Below are 17807 nucleotides of genomic sequence, written 5' to 3'. Positions count from 1 at the left end.
ATAATGTGCATAAATAGATACAAAATTATTTTAAAAGCTTAGAGGTATGACATTTCATAAAATAAAGCTTAATATATAAATAAGGAAGAATAAAACCATTTAAATACAAATCTGTATCAAATAACTGGTCAAAAAGAATCCTTACCTGAATGTTCTGATAATAATTAAATGTTTAGAAATATTAAACTAAAAAATATTGAATTATGTTATTAATTTTTATGAAACACTATAAACAAATTAAATACCAATTAATATATTAAAATATAACTTTAGCATTAAACACATTATTATCAAAACTTACGTATTATTGGGTAGATGATGAAGAGACTGATCTTGACTGACCAGTTCTACATCTGGTCTACGTTCCATAATGATTAAAAGAAACAGAAAATATACAGTTTGTAACATCTCTTAAATGTATTATAGAAAATGTTAGTAAAAGAAATTTAAATGAAAGACAAGATAGTAGAACATAAAAATGCATACATGCGATCTTCCATTGTAGTAAATTGATGCAATTGTACGCTAGCTGATGGCACGGTGGTTAATGAAACAAAACTTTCTTTAGATTCATCGACAATATTTGTTAAAGTTATATTATTTGTAGATAGTACTGTTTGATCCACTAGACTATTCCACCGTACCGTGGTATACAAACATGCATTTTACAAGAAAAAGGAAGCATATGTAAATTGAAATGTAACACATATCAATAAATAAATAATCAATTGTATGAAACCAACATCTTATCTTCTTCGAAGAAGAAATCATCATAATCCATGCTTGCAATCTGTAATGTTAATAAAGATTAAGTTAGTGTTCAACATTTTGATTTTTTAGATGTAATGTTAGTTATAATTAAATAAAATATTTTATTGATATACATTATAATCCTTGTATTTTTAATTTAATTTGTGATGAACTGTAACAGAATAAACGCGTAACATTAAAAACAAATACTAATCCTAATACCTTTATGAACTACTTATATCAAAGAAACAAGTCAATATGACACATGTAAACTCTCCTTCTCAGTTTCAAGGAATAAATATAATCGATTCTTTGTTACTGTGTTTTGCATCGTTGTCATGTGCATGTATGTAGAGATGTGCATACAGATTCAAATAATCGAAAACAAATTAAATTTATTTTCACAACTGGTACTTTTTTATAGATATATAACTTTTTACGAAATTTTTCTTTTGTAAATAATTACTTTAGAAACATTATATTTATTAAAAACATAAACATAAAAGTAAGTACGTTCTACTGCTGGTTACTTTACGCGTGATTTTATTGGTACTGATAAATTTTCTAGTAATTATAAGCAAGATCATATAAACAGATCTCATTTGCCAGAGAAAACTGTCCGAAAATTGAGTCGTGAAAATCAACATGGAAGACAACGAAGTTCTAGTTCTTTAGACATAGATAGAAATGAACAGAGTGTCTCTGCTTGGTATTTCTGTATGTGAATCACGAGACCCGATTATATGATCTTGATCCCCGTTACACAGTTCCCTTTTTGGGAATGACCATTCACGATCACGTAAATAAATCTCAATACTCATATACAAAAAAGCACCGAAGCGACTCAATTTTCAGATGGTTTTCCCTAGCAAACGTCGAGAATCGAGCATGTTATGTGAGGTACAGGTGATACAATACATAATACTACCTCGATCGACGTAACAATGAATTCCACTTTCAAAAATGTTTGCACTGATAAATAAATGTATGTGTTTTTCTTACTATATTTTGCATGCAAATTTTATTAATTCTCTAAAAATCTATGTATTTCAATAAGTAATTAGGAAAATATAATTTTTAGTACAAAACTTCCAACTTACATGCGTTACTTTTAACATTTTAACAAGTATGTACATCGTTTCGCATATATTATTATATATTACATATATTAAGGGTTATTTTAACGAATTCTTGATATCACATGACGCCATGTTCCTTATGTTACTTCTTTTGTCCGTCTGTTCCATGAGTTGTATATAGCGCGACGCGAATAAGTATTCAGATAGCCAAATCTGTGTTAGCAGATTTTGTTGGAAACCTGTTATCAGCTTCGAGTTTGACTATTTTATTTCCTTAGTGAGGTCAGTGGGATGTTTTCTTTTTAGTCTTCTTTCTATGAGATTTGTGACAATGAGCTTCGGCTCGAAGTGACACAACTAGTCGCTAAACGTTGCCGAGGTCACGGGATGACCGTTTTTACCTAACAGAGGTATGGAGTAATTGTATAGCTCTTCTTAAAAAAAAATATATAGTCGTAGCAACACACGACAACAAACTTTCCAACGGTTTCCATCCCGTGGCTCGCTATACAAAAACCCTATTCTTCGGATAACATGATTGCCAGATGTCGATACATCTTCACAGTATATTTCCAGCTTGCCTAAGGACCCGCTATAAATCTTAGGATTTATTTAGCTAAGGTTCTTTAAACGGACAAATAATCTTGATCTTAACAGTCCCTAAATTCATCACCTACTACGGGAAGTTATGGGAAATCTGTTTTTCTCACGTACGACGCTTTCCGCTAGCAACTCTCTCTCAAGGGCGGTTAGCATCCTTCTTCAACCACCAATATAGAAATTAACCAATTAAGAGCAACGTCCATTTCCCTCACTTTCCGAACGAAGGCTTTCCTCGACGAATCCCATGATCTCGTATCCTTAGACACACCTCATCATAGTTTTCTGCAGTATCATTGTGACGAAAAGTCATTCTCTCGTGCGATCTCATCAGCGAGTTACACAGCGTCTTTACTATCAGTGAATGCTATACGTTTTAACAAAGGTTAGTTGAATAATACTTGTACTGTGGATAAGTAAGTTGAGTACGACTTAGACTTTTGAAGAAAGCACATTTGTTACCCCGTTTTTTTTCTTTTTTTTTTTTATTTGCGTTTATTTTACAAACAATTCTCGTTAGAGAATTTTAAGTAAATTTATCTGACGTGGTACTATGACATGATTAATAAGTGTTTATAGTATGTTTGATTCTATTTGAATCTAGTGCTTAGGTCTAAGGTATAATGTTTTTTCAGCCTGCAGATCCGTTCCGACGTGTCGAGTAGTTGAGTAATTACAGGGTGTTTTACCACGAATTGTCTATTGGTTAGGTAGGATTTTAGGATGGAGTAGTACTTGTGTGGTAGGGTTTTCTTTAGTTTGAATAAAAGTCCTTCATGCCATACTTCGTCGAATGCCTCTTCAATGTCTAGAAATACCGTCTAGAAAGAAAACTTATTGATTAATAGATATGTTACTCGTATGGTGTTCGGTCACTCTGTGCGTAACCCGGGATCCATCCCTCGGACGAGGCGGCCAGCGTCAACAGGAGTCGTAAATTCCTGTTACGATTATAGATAATCGATGCCACGAACTGATCGATTCCCTTATTTCTATTAGGATAATAAGGGAGGTTCAATTGAGTTTACACTGAATTAACACGTATAAAATAATGTTTATTCCAACAACTTTGTAAAAGAGGATAGTTACACTGATACGTAGATACAAGTTAATAAGTGATTGATTTTAAGGGTAGAGACCCGTTACTTACATGATGACTATTCTAACGATGGAGAATAAGTGAAGTTTAGTGACGATGTTGTGTCGGAGGAAATCTAGTGATGAGTGTGTCTAGCGCATGGGGCTGTCACGGCTGAAATTCGAGCAGCTATATTGCTACGTCGCGTGAGATGGTCCACGGGACATCCCTCATGGTCAGGCCACCTAGGCCTGCCCATCGTCACGGTGGCCCGTATTAGGCCCAAGGAACCCCCATAAACCGCATCTGTTAAACATTAAGGTACAGTCATATAGACATCGCCGGTTTATGAGGGTTCCCAAAAATCCGTTGGTCTGTTGCACATCCTCGCTAATTGCGAAGAAAGCAGATGTGCCCTGCGAAACTGCTGGGTTTTCCCCAAGAACAAGGACACCCATGAGCCAAATTTGCAGGAGACTTTCTCCTCGTATTGTATTTATTAACATTGGCCATAACCAATGGGCATCGTGGATCGTTACCCTCACTATTCTACCCAAAAGAGTAAACAGCGAATCCGCGTCCTTAGTTCAGAAGGGAACACCCTCACCGAGTTTTCCTCAGTAAGAGCAGTAGAGCAGTCAGGGAGTCTTGAACAGTCACGCCTAGAGCTCGGAAGTGTATTGGAAACATAAGAAAAAAATAAAAGTTTCTTTTCTCCTTAAATTTCCTTTCATTTATTATTATTTTACGTGACAGGGCCATCGGATTTGTTGATGACATTTTTGGTTAGGAAAGTGAGGGCAGTAAACATTGTTTCTGATTGAATAATAAGAAAGTTGGTGGACTAGGAAGGGTATTAGCCGTCCTCGATAGAAAGTTGCTAGCGGAAGATACCGAACGTGAGAAAAACTAACAACTTTCCCGTATCTTCCCGAAGTAGACAATAAATGTAAGGAACACTTGAAATAAAAGATACTTGTTTGGTCTAAGGGACCTTAGCTATGAAAATGCAAATATTTATGGTGGGTTCTGAAGGCCATTGAGAGTACGCAGCAAGGATGTGTAGATATCTGGCTGCCATCTTACCCGTGGCATGAAGCCTGGTTTTTGGACAGAGTCACCGGATACGTAACACTCTCCCCCCGTTGAGAGGGTACCAATCAAAAGTTCTGTGAAGGTAAAATTAATTGGATCTCTCATTCAACTCCTTGCTGGTTATCCGTATTCCACTGGATCGGGTTGGCTCGGTAGTGTGACGAGTCGCTTGGCGCCTACATCCAAGATGCTCGTTGCCGTATAAACTGTGACCGTTCGGATGATACCGAACTGCAAAACAGGTGAACTAGGTGATGCGGTCAAAGGGCCATTGCGTAGAGGGTACGTTGTCTCCCTCGTAGTCTGGATCGCAGTAGTCCTCGTCGTTGCCGAAAGATTTCCAGTTAAAGTTCACGACCCAGGAAGTGTCGTAGATCATCTCGCTTCTGAAAGTGTCGTTAAACATCTCGGCCCAGGAAGTGTCGTGGAACGCCTCGATCCTGGAAGTGTCATGAAATACCTTGGCCCAGGAAGTGTCCTTGAATACCTAATCCTAGAAAGTGTCATTGAACACCTCGTGCTAGGAAGTGTCGTTGAACGTTTTTAATGCAATTCTCCACGTTCAATACTATCCCAAGTCCTGGAAAATATCATTGATTATTCTCATTCCCAAACCTGGAAGACCAATACATGAAACCAGCTCTTATCGCATAATTAGTCTTCTACCCACCTTATCCAAACTATTCGAGAAGACGTTAATGATACGACTCCCACTCTTAGAGGATCTAAAAGCACTTTTTTTTTTCGTGGAGAAAATCCTCACGGACACCCGCCGCTTCTAGGGGGAAGAGCGGCGTGGTAGTGTCGGACTCCAACCGACTAAAACCTCCACGATGACCGTCCCTCTTGCGATCGAGGGGTGCCCGGGAACCGCTGAGGCGACACACCGGACCCCCCCCCCCCGTACAACATTCTGTCCGTAAATGGCGCGGCGTACTGCCATGTCACGTCGCGCATTCTCCGAGGGGCCGTCCGGATCCCCAACCGGACTGCTCGGTGGCTCCCGGGTGCTCGAGGGTCCAGCACCTAATTTCAATCCCCTTCGGAGGTCGCGGCGGCTCTCACGCGCCTCATGAAGGCGCGACCACGGGCACCGCCGCGTCCTCGTCGGCCAATCCTCTCGGGATGGGAAGCCCGCACCCTCACCCGCTTCCTCACCCGCTCCGCCGCCTCCTTCCGCAGCATAACTAGCTCGCAGAAGGAGGCTACGGCCTTCCTGCTCTTCTCGCTCGTCAGTAACGCTTCAAAAATCGCCGGTGGTGAGAGGTCGAGCCCTATTTCCCTGGTGAGAGAGTGTCACGGCGCTGCCCACGCCGGGCAATGTTCCAGCGTGTGCTGCGTCGAGTCCACACTTGCGTCGCAGTGGTGGCAACGCGCGGTCGCCTCTTTCCCGATTCGGCGTAGATATTCCCCGAAGCACCCGTGTCCCGTGAGCACCTGCGTCACCCTGTAGATCAGGGCAGGTGCGCCTCTGTCCAACCAAACGTCCCAGTTTGGGAGGACCGGAAAGGAAATTTAAGGAGAAAAGAAACTTTTATTTTTTTCTTATGTTTCCAATACACTTCCGAGCTCTAGGCGTGACTGTTCAAGACTCCCTGACTGCTCTACTGCTCTTACTGAGGAAAACTCGGTGAGGGTGTTCCCTTCTGAACTAAGGACGCGGATTCGCTGTTTACTCTTTTGGGTAGAATAGTGAGGGTAACGATCCACGATGCCCATTGGTTATGGCCAATGTTAATAAATACAATACGAGGAGAAAGTCTCCTGCAAATTTGGCTCATGGGTGTCCTTGTTCTTGGGGAAAACCCAGCAGTTTCGCAGGGCACATCTGCTTTCTTCGCAATTAGCGAGGATGTGCAACAGACCAACGGATTTTTGGGAACCCTCATAAACCGGCGATGTCTATATGACTGTACCTTAATGTTTAACAGATGCGGTTTATGGGGGTTCCTTGGGCCTAATACGGGCCACCGTGACGATGGGCAGGCCTAGGTGGCCTGACCATGAGGGATGTCCCGTGGACCATCTCACGCGACGTAGCAATATAGCTGCTCGAATTTCAGCCGTGACAGCCCCATGCGCTAGACACACTCATCACTAGATTTCCTCCGACACAACATCGTCACTAAACTTCACTTATTCTCCATCGTTAGAATAGTCATCATGTAAGTAACGGGTCTCTACCCTTAAAATCAATCACTTATTAACTTGTATCTACGTATCAGTGTAACTATCCTCTTTTACAAAGTTGTTGGAATAAACATTATTTTATACGTGTTAATTCAGTGTAAACTCAATTGAACCTCCCTTATTATCCTAATAGAAATAAGGGAATCGATCAGTTCGTGGCATCGATTATCTATAATCGTAACAGGAATTTACGACTCCTGTTGACGCTGGCCGCCTCGTCCGAGGGATGGATCCCGGGTTACGCACAGAGTGACCGAACACCATACGAGTAACATATCTATTAATCAATAAGTTTTCTTTCTAGACGGTATTTCTAGACATTGAAGAGGCATTCGACGAAGTATGGCATGAAGGACTTTTATTCAAACTAAAGAAAACCCTACCACACAAGTACTACTCCATCCTAAAATCCTACCTAACCAATAGACAATTCGTGGTAAAACACCCTGTAATTACTCAACTACTCGACACGTCGGAACGGATCTGCAGGCTGAAAAAACATTATACCTTAGACCTAAGCACTAGATTCAAATAGAATCAAACATACTATAAACACTTATTAATCATGTCATAGTACCACGTCAGATAAATTTACTTAAAATTCTCTAACGAGAATTGTTTGTAAAATAAACGCAAATAAAAAAAAAAAAGAAAAAAAACGGGGTAACAAATGTGCTTTCTTCAAAAGTCTAAGTCGTACTCAACTTACTTATCCACAGTACAAGTATTATTCAACTAACCTTTGTTAAAACGTATAGCATTCACTGATAGTAAAGACGCTGTGTAACTCGCTGATGAGATCGCACGAGAGAATGACTTTTCGTCACAATGATACTGCAGAAAACTATGATGAGGTGTGTCTAAGGATACGAGATCATGGGATTCGTCGAGGAAAGCCTTCGTTCGGAAAGTGAGGGAAATGGACGTTGCTCTTAATTGGTTAATTTCTATATTGGTGGTTGAAGAAGGATGCTAACCGCCCTTGAGAGAGAGTTGCTAGCGGAAAGCGTCGTACGTGAGAAAAACAGATTTCCCATAACTTCCCGTAGTAGGTGATGAATTTAGGGACTGTTAAGATCAAGATTATTTGTCCGTTTAAAGAACCTTAGCTAAATAAATCCTAAGATTTATAGCGGGTCCTTAGGCAAGCTGGAAATATACTGTGAAGATGTATCGACATCTGGCAATCATGTTATCCGAAGAATAGGGTTTTTGTATAGCGAGCCACGGGATGGAAACCGTTGGAAAGTTTGTTGTCGTGTGTTGCTACGACTATATATTTTTTTTTAAGAAGAGCTATACAATTACTCCATACCTCTGTTAGGTAAAAACGGTCATCCCGTGACCTCGGCAACGTTTAGCGACTAGTTGTGTCACTTCGAGCCGAAGCTCATTGTCACAAATCTCATAGAAAGAAGACTAAAAAGAAAACATCCCACTGACCTCACTAAGGAAATAAAATAGTCAAACTCGAAGCTGATAACAGGTTTCCAACAAAATCTGCTAACACAGATTTGGCTATCTGAATACTTATTCGCGTCGCGCTATATACAACTCATGGAACAGACGGACAAAAGAAGTAACATAAGGAACATGGCGTCATGTGATATCAAGAATTCGTTAAAATAACCCTTAATATATGTAATATATAATAATATATGCGAAACGATGTACATACTTGTTAAAATGTTAAAAGTAACGCATGTAAGTTGGAAGTTTTGTACTAAAAATTATATTTTCCTAATTACTTATTGAAATACATAGATTTTTAGAGAATTAATAAAATTTGCATGCAAAATATAGTAAGAAAAACACATACATTTATTTATCAGTGCAAACATTTTTGAAAGTGGAATTCATTGTTACGTCGATCGAGGTAGTATTATGTATTGTATCACCTGTACCTCACATAACATGCTCGATTCTCGACGTTTGCTAGGGAAAACCATCTGAAAATTGAGTCGCTTCGGTGCTTTTTTGTATATGAGTATTGAGATTTATTTACGTGATCGTGAATGGTCATTCCCAAAAAGGGAACTGTGTAACGGGGATCAAGATCATATAATCGGGTCTCGTGATTCACATACAGAAATACCAAGCAGAGACACTCTGTTCATTTCTATCTATGTCTAAAGAACTAGAACTTCGTTGTCTTCCATGTTGATTTTCACGACTCAATTTTCGGACAGTTTTCTCTGGCAAATGAGATCTGTTTATATGATCTTGCTTATAATTACTAGAAAATTTATCAGTACCAATAAAATCACGCGTAAAGTAACCAGCAGTAGAACGTACTTACTTTTATGTTTATGTTTTTAATAAATATAATGTTTCTAAAGTAATTATTTACAAAAGAAAAATTTCGTAAAAAGTTATATATCTATAAAAAAGTACCAGTTGTGAAAATAAATTTAATTTGTTTTCGATTATTTGAATCTGTATGCACATCTCTACATACATGCACATGACAACGATGCAAAACACAGTAACAAAGAATCGATTATATTTATTCCTTGAAACTGAGAAGGAGAGTTTACATGTGTCATATTGACTTGTTTCTTTGATATAAGTAGTTCATAAAGGTATTAGGATTAGTATTTGTTTTTAATGTTACGCGTTTATTCTGTTACAGTTCATCACAAATTAAATTAAAAATACAAGGATTATAATGTATATCAATAAAATATTTTATTTAATTATAACTAACATTACATCTAAAAAATCAAAATGTTGAACACTAACTTAATCTTTATTAACATTACAGATTGCAAGCATGGATTATGATGATTTCTTCTTCGAAGAAGATAAGATGTTGGTTTCATACAATTGATTATTTATTTATTGATATGTGTTACATTTCAATTTACATATGCTTCCTTTTTCTTGTAAAATGCATGTTTGTATACCACGGTACGGTGGAATAGTCTAGTGGATCAAACAGTACTATCTACAAATAATATAACTTTAACAAATATTGTCGATGAATCTAAAGAAAGTTTTGTTTCATTAACCACCGTGCCATCAGCTAGCGTACAATTGCATCAATTTACTACAATGGAAGATCGCATGTATGCATTTTTATGTTCTACTATCTTGTCTTTCATTTAAATTTCTTTTACTAACATTTTCTATAATACATTTAAGAGATGTTACAAACTGTATATTTTCTGTTTCTTTTAATCATTATGGAACGTAGACCAGATGTAGAACTGGTCAGTCAAGATCAGTCTCTTCATCATCTACCCAATAATACGTAAGTTTTGATAATAATGTGTTTAATGCTAAAGTTATATTTTAATATATTAATTGGTATTTAATTTGTTTATAGTGTTTCATAAAAATTAATAACATAATTCAATATTTTTTAGTTTAATATTTCTAAACATTTAATTATTATCAGAACATTCAGGTAAGGATTCTTTTTGACCAGTTATTTGATACAGATTTGTATTTAAATGGTTTTATTCTTCCTTATTTATATATTAAGCTTTATTTTATGAAATGTCATACCTCTAAGCTTTTAAAATAATTTTGTATCTATTTATGCACATTATTAGCTGTTAAAAAATATTATAAACAATAATCTAATAGATAGTTTTATGTTAATGTACAGCATACTTTATATTTATATGCATTTATATAAGAAGTCTTATTAATTTATTATTATTGTTGTTATTATAATAAATATGTTTATAACTTATTTCATGCTAAGAATATGAGTATGGAAGTCAATTGTATCAAATAAGTATTATACAAGTATTTTATGTGAAACAATATATTCATGTATTCTTTTGTTTCATTAATTTATACAGGGGTATGACCATAACTTCTGGCAATATTGTAATACAAAAAGATAGCAGTAATCTTATCGGCATAAGTATTGGAGGTGGAGCACCATTATGCCCCTGCTTGTATATTGTACAAATTTTTGACTATTCACCTGCAGCTATAGATGGTACTTTACAATCAGGAGATGAACTTGTAGCAGTAAATGGAGTATCAGTTAAAGGAAAGACAAAAGTAGAAGTTGCAAAAATGATACAATCTTGTGATTCTCAAGTCAGTATTAATTATAATAAATTACATGCCGATCCTAAACAAGGTCGTACTCTTGATATAGCTTTGAAAAAGGTATTTATTGTCTAAACTTATATATTTATTGTAAATGATTACATTATTTTAATCCTTAAATTAATTTTAGGTAAAACATAGATTAATTGAAGGAATGGGAAGTGCAACAGCAGATGCACTTGGATTATCGCGTGCCATTCTTTGTAACGATGCACTTGTACAACGTTTAATGGCATTGCAGCACACAGAAAATTTGTATAGAGGTTTAGTTTCCCATGCTAATGCTACTTTACATAGTTTTTTTGATTTAATACAAATATACAAAGGTATTGTTATACATTTTTAAATAAATTATCAAATTTCAAAAGTCATTTTTAAATTTAACTGTGTCAAAAATTATTCAATTTTGAGATTATATATATATATAAATATTACAATAATATTTTGTTTTAAGTATCATTATATTGCATATTTTAGTATTTGGTGATGCCTTTGCTGCGATAGGAGTAAGAGAGCCACAACCACGAGCTAGTGAAGCTTTCAGACAATTTGGTGAACAACATAGACAAATGGAAAAATATGGAATAACAATTTTAAAAAATCTGAAACCTATATTAAATGATTTAGGCACATACCTTCACAAAGCTATTCCAGATACTCGATTAACCATAAGCAAATATGCTGATGCAAAATTTGAATATCTTTCTTATTGCTTGAAAATAAAAGAAATGGATGATGAGGAACAAAGTTACGCAACAATACAAGAACCTTTTTATCGAGTGGAAACAGGCAATTATGAATATCGTCTAATCTTAAGATGTCGACAAGAAGCTCGTGCAAAATTTGGTAAACTTAGATCGGATGTACTTGTAAAACTCGAATTATTAGACAATAAACATGTTCAGGATGTGGTATGGCAATTGCAAAAATTTGCAGCTGGTTTAGCAAAATACTATTCTAATACACGAGATTTATTATCCTCTGCAATGTTATTTCCTGTTGAAGTTGATTTATCACATTCTGCATTCCAATATAAATCTACCGGTCCTCAAGTAATAACTGATGGAGAGGATGTAGATGAATTCGAACCTGAAGAAAAAGCAAATATAAATGAAGATTTACTTATAGATACACAAAACTTTCCACTAATAACATCAGAATCTAACAATATGTAGCAATGTGCTTCTTGTTTGCAAAGAATTTTAGGAATTATTACGATCTTTTATTAATATCTAAATATGAATGATATTGTATATACAGTGAGCCTTTTCTAGTGTAACATATTTTTACTATTTTTAATGGAATTCTGTCCTAGTTTCATTCTTTTTTATAATACATAAAATGAAACCAAAGATTATTATTTAAAAAGAACCATATAATTCTAACAAATCTGTATAAAAGAAATATATATATATATATATATATATATATATATATATATATATATTATATTATGTATATCTTTTTCCTTTTTTTTTTGTTTCTTTTGTTATTTTAAAAATATTTAAATTTTATTAAAATTGTCTTCGTACATAAGTATTCATTGTAAGGTATAAAAATGTATTTGTTACATTCTAAATTCTTATAATAAATGTACATTCTATGTCAAATGAATATTATTTTTGTAAAAATTATAAATATTTTAAAACTATTAAATATTTATTATTTAAGTATGATCAAATTAAATTATTCAAACATTTACTGAAATAGTTTAATATGAAAAAATTTTTTCTATAACTTATGCAATAGTATAAAAATTACAATATATAATGTATATCTATTATCATTACATATATATATGTCGGAGATGAAAGGACACCGCCCCCCCCCCCCCCGTTGGAATTATTTGGAAAAGCCTCAATACTGTAGCATTTACGAAATAACCCAGACACAGTCATTCGAAACTTGAGACAATGAGTTTGGGCTCGAGGCGACGACCGGTCGCCGAGCGTAGCCACGGTCACGGGATGAACGTTCCACCTAACAGAGATATAAAGTAACATAGCTTTCCTTTAAAGAATTGGCAGTACAGACACTTGACAATAAGACATTCCAACAGCCTCGCAGCTCGCCACACACAGACCCCATTCTTTGGGCCAGATGATCGCCAGATGCCGATGCATCGTTTACAGTTTATGTTCAGATAGCCTGAGGAACCGTTACAAATCTTAGGACTTAGTTAACTAAAGTCCTTCAGACTGACAAACAGTCTTTATTCTATCAGCCTGTAAATCTGTCGCCTATTGCGGAAAGTTATGGGAAAACCTGAGTTGGTCACGTACGACGTTGCCTGCTAGGAACTCTCTCTCTAGGGCGGCTAGCATCCTTTTCTAACCGCCAACATAGAAATTGACCAATTAACAGCAGCGTCTATTTCCCTCACCCTCCGAGTGGAGGCTTTCTTTGACGAATCCGATGATCTCGTGCCCTTAGGCACACCCCATCATAGTTTTCCTCTGCAGCGTCGTCGCGACGGAAAGTCATTCTTTTCTGGCAATCTGATTAGCTAAGAGTCAATCAAGCGTTCCTAGTATCACGAGTAGTAAGTCGAGTCCGACTTAGACTTTGAAGTAAAGTATATTCGTTATCCCGTGGACCGTGGATTCGCTATATCGAATCTAGGGCCATTGTCATTAGCATCCAGTTACCGCGTCCGATCGTCAATCTTGTATCAGCCATACTTGTGTAATAAATATCTGTGCGACAACCATGAACAACACTGGTGAAGATTCATTAAACGCCCCTAACGCCAACCCGACATATATATTGAAATATTAAGATTCTGTTTTTCTATTTTCTCTATTTATATTCTGTATTTTTTACAAATTATCTTATTATCAAATGTACATTTGCCGCATTCATACTTTCCGCATCTTGAACAGAGTTTCATAGTTTTGTAGCCTTTACAATTTTTTATTTGATAAATTTTTTTGTAGTAGTGAATCTTAACTTGTTGATAGTTTTATTGCATGGTTTTTTCCCGCAGTTCTTTATACAAAAGCAATGTATGTTGAGGTTTATAACAATTTTTTGAACTCTCTATAAATTGGTCCCATACTGTAGATTCCATTGCAAATTTATTGGTTCGTAAACGTTTGCTTCTTTCGCTTTTCTTATCAAATCGTATAAACCTAACAATTTCAGCAAAATTATTTCTGTTCATTGTTTTTGAAAAAAATGCAGGTCCCAAAATTTTATTCCACAAATATAAGACATCTAAATTCTTTACCTGATATGCGTCGCAGGCATATAGCAGAACCATAAACGTATCTAGTTTTGTTGTATCTCTTTTCTTATTTTTCTTTTTTATACGTGGGGAAATCTTCATGGACTCCTTCCTGCTCTTCTGGGAAGCGCTGGGGTAGTGTCGAACTTTACCGACTAAAACCCCACGGTGGTCCGCCTGACGATCAACAGGGGTGCCCCGGGAACTCTTTTCGAATTACTGCCGAAGCACTCCTGCATTTTCTCCCATCTGAGAGAGTCGTTCCTACGTTATTTCAGGCATTGGAAGGGACCGCCCCTCTCATCGCTATCCCTTGGACCGTCGTGCAAGTCTGAGGAGATCCCAGATCTTCCTCGGCGTGTCGGCCTCTATGACCATCTAGGGCAGTGCAGGGTCGCTCTTCGGGGCGAAACTCTACATGGGTGGGATGTTCTCATCCTCTCTTGCTCTGTTCCTTTCTTTACGAGCATTACTCCTTCGCAATAGGAGCGAACTGCGAGGAACTCTTGTTGCCCCCTCAGCATCACTTTCATAACTGCCGAGGAGTCTAATCTCTCGCCAATCGCTAGTCACAGAATATGACGGGGGCCTCCCACACCGGATAAAACTCTAACGTGTGCTGGGCCGTGTTCTCGCACTCTCCGCAGTGGTGACAGCTTTGGATATTGGATATTTGGCTGTTCGTCACCTCTCTTCCGATTTTCTACAGGTATTCCCCGAATACTCTATATCCAGCGAGCACCTGCGTCATCCGGAAGGATAGCGGAAGCCCTCCGTGGTCCCTCCAAGCCTCCCAATTTGGGAGGATCGATCTAACGGTAGCCACAAACCTGATCTTCGGCGAGTAGGTTGGAGGGCCACCGCACCCACACCTCTCGTCTAGCTTCCTCCCGAAGCTAGTCCGCCTGTCCGGCGGGGAGTTTTGTTGTATCTAGCTCCCTCCTAGTCCCCAATACTATAAATATTTCTTCTTCCGTACATTTTATTATATGATCCCTTATACGGTGATCAATGATAAGATAAAATGTCGCCTTTACCTGTCCTTTCATTATATGCCGTTTATATATCCCTCGAAATATTTTTTTTTATTATTATTTAATTAGTACTTCACAATTTGTCCAGCTGGACATTCCGTAAATTTGTCTAGCTTTATTGCTAATTAACATATGGATGGCTACCTCCAGCGGGATACCATCTTCGAGTTTAACTGTTTTATTTCTTTAGTCAAATCAGAGGGATGTTTTCTTTTTAGTACTCTTTCTATGACCAACGCCCCTAGCCACGTTGAGTGCACTCGTTCCCGTCCGATCACGAAAGTTAAGCAACGTTGGGCACGGATAGGGCCCAGGATGGGTGACCGCTTTGGAACTCCGTGTGGTGTTGGTGTTTTCAGGCGCTGCTACGGAGCCGGTCGGACTATGAGGCAGCCCGGGACTTCTGCGGGCGGATCATGCTCGCGAAGAGGCGGGCAGCAGCCCGGGACTTCTGCGGGTGAATCATGCTCGCGAAGAGGCGGAGCGGCTGGGGGTCCGAGCCGGCCACCCGGCAAGAGAATACGACGCGAGAAAAAGCAGCAGACGCAACGGGGAGAGGCAGGCCGCCATCTCCCCCAACGGAGCCGGCAAAAAAGATGACGATGACCCCGGGGTTGGCTGCCCCGGGAGTCACAAACGAAGCATCCCCTCTGCACTAGGAGGGGAAGACGCTGAGAGGAGGGCTTACAGGAGACTTTCAACCGTGATACCCCTGGGCCCTCTTCCCTGTGCGTACGAGCAGCCACGTGGTGGTCTTAGTCGGTAAGAGTCCGACACTACCCGACTCCCATTGGGAGAAGGGTGTCCATGAGGATTTCCCCACGTTAAAAAAAAAAAAAAAAAAAGTACTCTTTCTATGAGAGTTTTCAGAGCTTCAGCAGCCAATTGGTTTGGATGTGTTGCCGTTCTTTTCTTGTATTTTTCTGCATACCTGCCGATTTTTTCTTTGACCGATTGTATTTTTAAGTTTTTGCATATATCCTCGTTTCTGATATACCATGGGGCGTTGACTATTGTTCTCAGTATCTTCAATTGTAGCGACCCTAATTTATTTATGTAATTCATTGCTACTTTCCCCAATAGTGGTATTCCGTACGTCCAAATTGGTTTTATTATCGTTTTGCAGATATTCAGTTTATTTTCCATGCTGAGTTTGGAGTTTCGACTAATTAGCCAGTACATCTGTCTTCTTTTTATCCGTATGTTGTCTATAATTGATTTCGTATGTTGCTTCCATGTAAGTTGTGTGCCTAAATGGAGTCCTAAGTATTTAACTTGTTTGTACTATGTGCGTGCCATTCAATTGGATATTTGGTGGTATCCGTTTTCGTGGTAAAATGTAATATGGTTGCATTTACTGGGGTGTGCTTTTATTTGTTTGTCTTGTAGCAATTTTTCTATATTTATGATATGCTCTTGTAGTAATGTGATTGCTGTTTCTGGATTAGTGTGTCTAACTAGTACATCCGTGTGGTCTGCGAATGTCAGTATTTTGCTGTTGGTAGTTGTTGGTATGTCGGCCGTGTATAGTGTGTATAATATTGGTCCTGTGACGCTTTCTTACAACTCCTACCTTGATTTCTGTGGCGACACTTGACAGCAAACGTACTACCACTCGACACTAACTAGCGTCGGACGATGGCAGCGCAGTGGTTAGCGCCTTAGGTTACGAACGTTCGGAACCCGGGTTTCAAATCCCGGAGACAGTAGTCCGATTTTTCTTCCGCGGCATCAAAAATGGGAAGAAAATACAGCAGTACCCCAGCAGCGACACCGGCGACCCGCAGCAGAACCTGTCTCATTCTATACACTAGCAGTAGCGTACTATCACCACAACTATATCGGCCAGACAACTTCAGGCAACGAACTATACCGACTACTACAAACATGTCCACCTCATGTCTTTTACTTCAGAATATTTTTATTATTTTTACTACAAATGCTCTGTTGCGTAGGTATGATTTGAGTATGTGGTGGATTTGTTCCCGGAAGTGTTTTTTGAGCGTTTGTAAGAGATTTTTATAGTTCACTTTGTCAAGTGCTTTCTAAATATCCATGAAGAGGGTTGTACAGTATTGTTTCTTATCTATTGCTAGTAAAATTCGTTGAGGAGCATGTGCATTCGCTCTATCGTGGAGTGTTTGTTTCTGAATACAAATTGGTGATCTGGTATTAATTTTTCTTTCTCTGTTGATGGTTTTAGGCGATCGCATATTATTTTTTCTATTATTTTGGAAAACATAGGAAGTAATGATATTGGTGTGTAAGATGCAGTTTGGGTATTTGCCTGGCTTAGGTAACATTATGATCTGTACTAGCTTCCATAGATTAGGGTAGTATTGGATTCTTAAAATTGCATAGAATATTATTGTGATAGAATGTATTGCTTTTGGGAGTGATTTTAAAATTTTACCATTGATTAGATCGATTCCTGGTGCTTTACTGGTTTTTGTTTTCTTGATTATGATTCCAATTTCTTGTGTTGTTGTGTTAGGTATGGCGTAGTGCTTATTAGGAGAGGTACTAGTATTTTGCGCATCTACGTCTGAATGACATTTGGAGTTACTATCGTGAATATTATACGGTGTAAATTTGTTGGAATGTTTTGAAAAATTCTTCAGCTTGTTCTTCATTGCTTCTGACCCATGTGTTGTCTATGTTTCTGATTGTTGGGATTAGTTTTT

At 37.7% G+C, this 17807-nt stretch overlaps 2 protein-coding genes and 1 pseudogene across 11 annotated transcripts in view; 2 read left to right on the top strand and 1 right to left on the bottom strand.

The window, feature by feature from the left end:
* LOC132909251 (PRKCA-binding protein-like) overlaps positions 1–12120 on the top strand; it is a 37755-nt gene extending 25635 nt beyond the window's left edge. Inside the window, exons 2-6 of one of the 5 annotated variants that reach the window (XM_060963977.1) lie at positions 9332–9374; positions 9557–9603; positions 10605–10923; positions 10994–11189; positions 11341–12120. In XM_060963977.1, coding sequence (XP_060819960.1) covers positions 9566–9603; positions 10605–10923; positions 10994–11189; positions 11341–12038 — 1251 coding nt within the window. In that variant the 5' untranslated portion in view covers positions 9332–9374; positions 9557–9565 and the 3' untranslated portion in view covers positions 12039–12120. The other 4 variants (XM_060963976.1, XM_060963975.1, XM_060963978.1 and 1 more) reach the window with 4 other exon arrangements.
* Positions 1–17807, bottom strand: part of LOC132909248 (PRKCA-binding protein-like) — a 69132-nt gene that overhangs the window by 1774 nt on the left and 49551 nt on the right. The window contains exons 1-4 of one of the 6 annotated variants that reach the window (XM_060963965.1): positions 973–1322; positions 744–790; positions 487–630; positions 302–358 (exon numbers count right to left, since the gene is read on the bottom strand). In XM_060963965.1, the coding sequence (XP_060819948.1) occupies positions 302–358; positions 487–630; positions 744–781 (239 nt within the window). In that variant the 5' untranslated portion in view covers positions 782–790; positions 973–1322. The other 5 variants (XM_060963966.1, XM_060963967.1, XM_060963969.1 and 2 more) reach the window with 5 other exon arrangements.
* On the top strand, positions 15355–15475 carry LOC132909415 (5S ribosomal RNA; annotated as a pseudogene).

Source organism: Bombus pascuorum, chromosome 7 (assembly GCF_905332965.1).
Source record: "Bombus pascuorum chromosome 7, iyBomPasc1.1, whole genome shotgun sequence".
In the NCBI taxonomy this organism is placed as follows: Eukaryota; Metazoa; Arthropoda; class Insecta; order Hymenoptera; family Apidae; genus Bombus; species Bombus pascuorum.
The sequence above is the reverse complement of the archived record's forward strand: the minus strand, read 5'-3'. Positions and strand labels throughout refer to the sequence as shown.